Source organism: Neophocaena asiaeorientalis, unplaced genomic scaffold (genome assembly GCF_003031525.2).
Source record: "Neophocaena asiaeorientalis asiaeorientalis breed wild unplaced genomic scaffold, Neophocaena_asiaeorientalis_V1.1 scaffold648, whole genome shotgun sequence".
Classification (NCBI taxonomy): Eukaryota; Metazoa; Chordata; class Mammalia; order Artiodactyla; family Phocoenidae; genus Neophocaena; species Neophocaena asiaeorientalis.
Window position 1 is genome coordinate 7073457 of NW_020172781.1, and position 6805 is coordinate 7080261.

General features: G+C 48.6%; 1 protein-coding gene across 4 annotated transcripts in view; it reads right to left on the minus strand.

Annotated features, from left to right (window-relative positions):
* Positions 1-252: 252 nt before the first annotated feature.
* Positions 253-6805, minus strand: part of CRYBB1 (crystallin beta B1) — a 13804-nt gene continuing 7251 nt past the window's right edge. For 2 of the 4 annotated variants that reach the window (XM_024741550.1, XM_024741551.1), the window contains exons 4-6: positions 5381-5513; positions 2482-2624; positions 255-570 (exon numbers count right to left, since the gene is read on the minus strand). In XM_024741550.1, coding sequence (XP_024597318.1) covers positions 387-570; positions 2482-2624; positions 5381-5513 — 460 coding nt within the window. In that variant the 3' untranslated portion in view covers positions 255-386. Of the gene's footprint in view, positions 571-2481; positions 2625-5380; positions 5514-6805 lie in introns of all 4 variants that reach the window. The other 2 variants (XM_024741553.1, XM_024741552.1) reach the window with 2 other exon arrangements.

Genomic DNA, 6805 nt, shown 5'->3' on the forward strand with positions numbered 1-6805 from the left:
CAGATTTGTTTAATAGCGCGGCTCTGGAACCAGACTGCCTGGGTTCAGATTTTGACTTGACACCTGTGTGACCTTGGGCAAGTCACTTTCCCCCCCTGAGCCTCAATGTCCTCACTTTTTAAATAGGAATAATTATATAATACTGGCCTCCTAGAGTAGTCCAAAAGATACACTAAGAGAATGTAAAGAACTTAGCAGTGCTCACTGTTTTGATTATTATTATAATGATCAAGACAGAGGAAGTCACATGCCAGCAGTGACAGGGGACCTTGAGGCATCCATCTGTTCACAGACCCAGGAGACATTTTGGCTTCAGGAACTTTTATTTGCATGGGGAAGATGAGCCTCCGGAAGGGTGGGTCACGAGAGAAGAGTGGTGTGTAGACTCACTTGGGGGGCTCGGCAGCCAGCACGGGGAAGCAGCCTTCACGGTGCCACTGTCTGTCACGCAGGCGGCGCACAGCCTGCATCTGTGGCTGGAAGGCTCCCCACTCATTCCAGTGCCGGAAGTCACCAGGCTCCAGGAGGTACTGGTACCCGCGGTAGCCAGGATACTGATAGCCGACCCAGCTGGTAGGAAAGCAAGGACAGCATGGAGATGGCTAGCCTCACTACCTGGCACTTGGACCCCCACCTTGACCAGTCAGTTCTCCATCCATCCATCCATCCCTGCAGTCTGCTCTCCATCCCTCACCTGTGAGGGTTTCGGCTTGGGTTCACCGGGGCCTCCTCTGTCCTGGCATTGCCCCTTCCTGCTGGCTTTGGCCAGTGATCTCACCTCTCTGACAGATCTCAGTTTTCTCCTCTAGAAAGTGGGGATGGTCATGGGAGCTGGTTTATTAGGGTGTTTGGGGGCCAAATGGGAAAATGCATCTAAAGTACTTACTAAGTGGGTTACATGTACATGGTAGGGAGATTAATACACATCCCACTGAAAGTGGTGACCCAGAGCTCAGAGAACAGGATTAAAGGGAGTGAAGATAGGGCTTGGGGACTGGTTAGCAATGAGGCAGATAAGCAGGGGGAGCTTTGTTTCAAAAAATGGTTTCCTTTGTATGAAAGTGAATTTGCGTGTAGTGGTTGGGATCACACGTTCTGATATCGGATATAATCGGTTCAAATCCTAGCTCTGCCATTTACTAGGTAATGACTTATCAGAGCACCAGCTTGCTATCTGTGAAGTGGGCATGATGACATACCTGCCTCATTGGTGTGTTGTAAAGACTCAATAACTATTCGTTGAAAGTAGTTAGTGCAGTGCTTGGTCCACAGTAAGCCATTAATACCAGTTATTATCCATGATTTATTTCTAATTCTGTCCTTGCCTCTGCTGGGAGGGTTTTTCCAGGCCTCTCCCAGAGCCCCTGCCCATCTTTCAAAGTCTGATTTAAGTTCCAGCCTTGCCAGATAAGCCTCGGACCCACCCTCCACTCCAGCACACATACCCCGGTCCCAGAAACCTTCCTTCCTCCTCTGACCTCCTGTGGGGACCATCTCTTACCTATTATTGTTGGACATTACCTCACAGGTGTACTGACATCTCCCTGCTAGACTGAGTAAGCCCCCTGAAGGCAGGAACTGGCCCTTCTTCATCTCTGCCTCCCCCAGCGTGCTGAGCACAGAGCCTGGCTCACAGGCAATGTTTAGTAAATTTCAGATTGCTTGAATGCAGGGATACTGGGTTTCAGGGAAGGAGAAAATAGCAAGAAAAAGGTCAGAGCCCTGATGGTGTTACAGGAGCTCAGAAAGAGTCTGGGGTGGAGAGGTAGACACCTTACATTTGCCTAGAGGAGACCAGGGGTGTCTGGCATGGTTGCTTGGAGGCAGGGGCATCGATAAAGTGACCTCCTTCGGGTATCCGGCCCTTCCCTGTGTTCTCATGGACATGGGGACATGGGGCTCTGTTTTGAAAGCTTCAAATCCTGAGAGTTCAGAGCAGAAGGAGTCCTTCGGAATAAGGAGCCTGCTGAGCCCATTGTATAGATGGCAACACTGAGTCACAGAGAGGGCATGTGGATCACCCAGGTCCCACAGTGCATCAGTGATGGGGTTAAGGACCTTTCATTACACAGTCTCACCTCTCAGATGTCATTCTACTCATGTCCCTAGAGGCTACAATTTCCCTGAATATTCCCTTTCCCTAGACACATCCAGACTCATCTACTCACGTCAACTCTGCCCCTTGCACTTAGTTATTCCTCCAACCCAAATACAGGGTTAGAAGCCGCTATTCGCTCCATCTTCCCACTTTTTAGAACAACTTGCTAGGTCTGTTTACATTGACATGTAGTTCGTCAACAAATGACTCCACTCCCCAGAGGGATGAAGCTCTCTGTGGAATCCCAGCCACTGGCACAGAGAGAATTTAGGAGGAGCCGGGGCCTTTCCTGTATGTCTGATGTCGCATCCTGTAAGGGGAACGGCGTCCGAATCTGTCTGAGCTTGAAGCAGGGGATGAGGGCCCACAGGAGGGATTCTTACGTTCCGCTGGTGACCTTCACGCTGCCCACGCGGTCACAGAAGCCGTAGACCCAGAGACTGGGCACATCGTCCTCCTGAATCTCCATGGTGTTGCCCTTGAAGTTGGCACCTTCAAACAGGCAGAGCTTGTGCGCCTGGGCGTCCTAGGGAAGGAGAGACTGGGTCAGGGCTGTGAAGTATGAATGGGGCAAAGAGAAGTGACTTAGCAGGGCCTTCTGGGTGTGGAAAGAGAAAGCGGAGTCTGCTCAGGCCACCATGGGACTCGCCCAGGATTGCAGTTGTCCAGCCTCAAAGCGCCCTCCTCATCTGGGAAAAGGGAGTGTCAGCCTCTACTTCCTGGAGTTAATCCATACAGAGCACTTAGCATGATGTCTGGCATACATACACCAAGTGCTCCAAGCAAATTTATTATTTTTATTATGATGATCAGGGATGCAGAGGCTCAGAGAAGTCAAGGTTCTTGATCAATGTCACACAGCCAGCGAAGGGCAGAAACTTCCAGAGAAGGATTTCATTCTTCCCATCCCATCTTGCACCCTGTTCCCTTCCACTCCCTCTGCTGCAGCCACAGTGGCCCTATTTTAGTTCCTTGGCCCCACCCACTCCATCTTCATTCCAGGAACTCTGCCCTAACTGTTCCCTGGGAGACTGTTCAAATGGCTGACTCAGTTCCCATCCTTTGCAAGCTGTCTCTCCTGATCACCCCTGACCCCTCCCACCCCCTCTTCCCCAACATCAGAGCTCCGGTTTCCTCTTCCCCTCTCCTAGCGCACTGCATGGCCCCCGTGCAGCACGTGCAACAGCTATTCACCATTACAGATTCATTTTTGTGATGAGGTTTTCAGTAGATACCTCCCACGAGGGCAGGGACCTTGCCTGTCCCAAACACAGCTGCACACCCAGAGCCTACGACACAGCCTGGCAGAAACACATCAATGTGTTTGTGGTTGAATGAATGACTGTAGGTGGAAGATGGTTGAGATAGAGATCCCTCTAACTTCCCAGGAGAGAGGGCTGGAGAGGAGTCAGGGAACCAGCTGGCAGGGAGTCGGAGCCACTCAGGTATGAGAGAAGATGGGCCACATTAGGATGGTGGCAAGGATACAGAGGAGGAATTAGACCAGTGGCTCTCAGCCCTGGCTACCCAGAGACTACCTAGGAGGCATGAAAAGATATCAGTGCCTGCGACTTAGCCCCAGAGATGTGGATTTAATTGGTCTGGGGTGGGGTCCAGGCATTGGGAATTTTTTCTTTGTTTTAAAATTTTACTTTTATTAGAGTATAGCTGATTTACAATGTTGTGTTAATTTCAGGTATTCAGTTATACATACATACATATATTCACTCTTTTTTAGATTCTTTTCTCATATAGGTTATCACAGAATATTGGGTAGAGTTCCCTGTGCTATACAGTAGGTCCCCGTCAGTCAGCTATCTTATATATAGAAGTGTGCGTGTGTTCATCCCAAGCTCCTCATTTTTCCCTCCCCCTCGGGAATTTTTTTCTAATAATATATTTTATTTAAGCAAATGTGTCTAAATTATGATGATTTCAATATGTAGCCAACATGGCAATATTAATGAGGTATTTTACATTCTTATTCTTTTTTTTTACTATGCATTCAAAGCCTGGCATGTCTGTTACACACCTCCATTCAGACTAGCCAAGATTCAAGTGTTTAATAGCCATATATGGCTATTATATTGGACAGCAAGGTTCTAGAAGCTACTGGAAATGCCCTAGCTGATCGCTCTTCCAAACAAGGTCCGTTGACATAGACCGCCTTATAAGGACCATTGACTGAGAGATTTCTACGAATTCTTACAAAGAGTCCATTATTAAGGCTGATAATTCAGCCTCAATTTGAGAAAAACATTAGGAATGATCGGAATGGATAATCCATTAAGGTAAGTTCGGTGATGCCAAAACAGCTGGCTGTGGGCACATGACAGCCTCAAAAGGACAGGCATGAAAACTCTTCACGGGGCTTCCCCGGTGGCGCAGTGGTTGAGAGTCCGCCTGCCGATGCAGGGGACGCGGGTTCGTGCCCCGTTCCGGGAGGGTCCCACGTGCCGCAGAGCGGCTGGGCCCGTGAGCCATGGCCGCTGAGCCTGCGCGTCCGGAGCCTGTGCTCCGCAACGGGAGAGGCCACAGCAGTGAGAGGCCCGCGTACCGCGAAAAAAAAAAAAACTCTTCACGAAAATTCCCATCTCAGATGGCAAAAGTTGGTTACCATCAGATACTAACATTGGTGAGTGAAGATGTGGCTGGTTCATGAATCATCATCAACATAATTCTAGAAGAAACCTGTGATTGGCTTGGAGATAACTCCACCTATTTTGTCTTTGAGTCTTGAAGTTATGCTACCTACTTTAGTTAAACATTATAAAGGGGCGAGTTCAGTATATAGTCTTATCATCAGGATAAGGTGCCTTTCATGGTGCCTTTCTACAATATCCCTCTTTTCAGCTATCACACGAGCTTCAACCTGCATGTCTGATGATTTGGATGGACCTTGGGATTTTTCGAAGCTCCCCAGGACTGCCTAATGTGCAGTCAGCAATTAGAAACATTCCACAAAGAGAGTCAAGGAAGACAACAACTGAGAGGTTCAGTCCATTCTTGACAGCAGCAGAGAAGGAAAAAACTAGGTTCCATTGGCCCTGGGCTCCTAGTAGGAGCTGGACACACGATGAGTGTATCAGGGATGCCTTATGAACTGTTGGGCACAAGAGCCATTGCCCTTGGACAACTCAGAGGTCGCCGCGCCTCCCTGCCCACCATTCCTTCTTTATTTTTCTCGCTCACCTGACTCCTTTGCTCTCCTGGCCATCAGACCTCACGCTTGCTCCTGCCCTGCCGCACTAATCCCCCAGGCCCGGTACAGGAGCCACTCACCATCCTGATGGGCCGGAAAGACATGAGCCGGTCGCTGCGGTAGCTGCTGGACCACGTGTCCCATCGCGGGTACTCGCCCTTCTCCAGGATGAACATCTCCCCCCGGAAGTTGGACTGCTCAAAGGCAACCCAGCTGGACATGAGAGAGATGGGAAGGGCGGGGAGAGTCAGGAGGGGCAAAGGCAGAGAGGAGAGGAATCCTTAGCAGAAGCCCCTCCCACCACTTGCCTTCTTCCCCTTGCAAGGCAGCCCCGAGGCTGGTGGGTTTGATCCCAGGCTATGCCACTGACTGGCTGTGTGACCACAGGAAGTTGCTTCACTTCTCTGAGCCTCGGTTTCCTCATCTTAATACGCCTATTTTCTTGAAGTTGGTGAAGGATTAAATGAGACAATGTGTGTAATGATACGAGCAAAATGTTTCCCCAGATGTAGGATTTACATATAATTTAAGTATTATAAGGACTTGGGAGAAATAACACACAAGAAGACATCTTTTAAAAAATGGATTCCAGCTAGGAGAAAGTCTTTGTTGGATACTAATGTGTCTTTAACACTTATTAATCTCTCTTTGTAGCAAAGGAAGAACAGGCCACCAGCCCGGAGCCTTGAGCAGGCTATTATACTGTGTTCATTGTATAAATTTGTTTACGGATACCTTTTACTTATAGCAGATGATATCAGCTGTCCATTTGTAAAAGTGATGCAAAGGTTCTTTTGATATATGTTTACTTGTGTCAAAAAAGGGTCATTTAAAATGAAATATATTAAATAAATAATAGTCCTGGAGGTATGGGGGTAGGGAAAAATTGATACAGGTGCTTGAATCACCTGTATTTTTGGTAAAGACCGGCCTGGCATACAGAAGACAGTAATCGGTATGAGGGCAGTGGGAGGGAAACGATAGTAATATTCACCTCTCAGATACCTATGAGAATTAAATGTGATTGCCCATATGCAGGTGTTCAGTTCTCTAAAAGGACTAACTAAGCTTGATGTCAGATGGGGGCTTTCTCAGTGCAGCCTGATTGAGAATGGCAGTGAGCTTGTGTTAGAGGGACCAGGGATTCCGGGGGAGATAAGATGATCCCCATTTCATAGATGAGAAGGCTGAGACTAAGGAGCCTCTTGAACTTTGCTCTCTATGTGTTCAGGAGTTCTGAGGGAACGTGAGAGGGCTGAGGGGTCACTGACATTAGTCTTATCTCCCTGGGGGCTGCTGGGACCTTCCTCTACCCAGAAGGAGATGCGGCAGATGGAGGAGGGATGGGCTACCACCACAGACTGAAACAGAATGTGTCCCAGGAGCCTCAAGTCTTGTCTGAGGAATGCGCCAACCCACACTGGAGTGACAGAATTGAAGATGCAGACTGATTCTTCCAGAATAGAGATGAATCTGCCTCAGTCCTCCCTAGTCTAGAGTCTAGA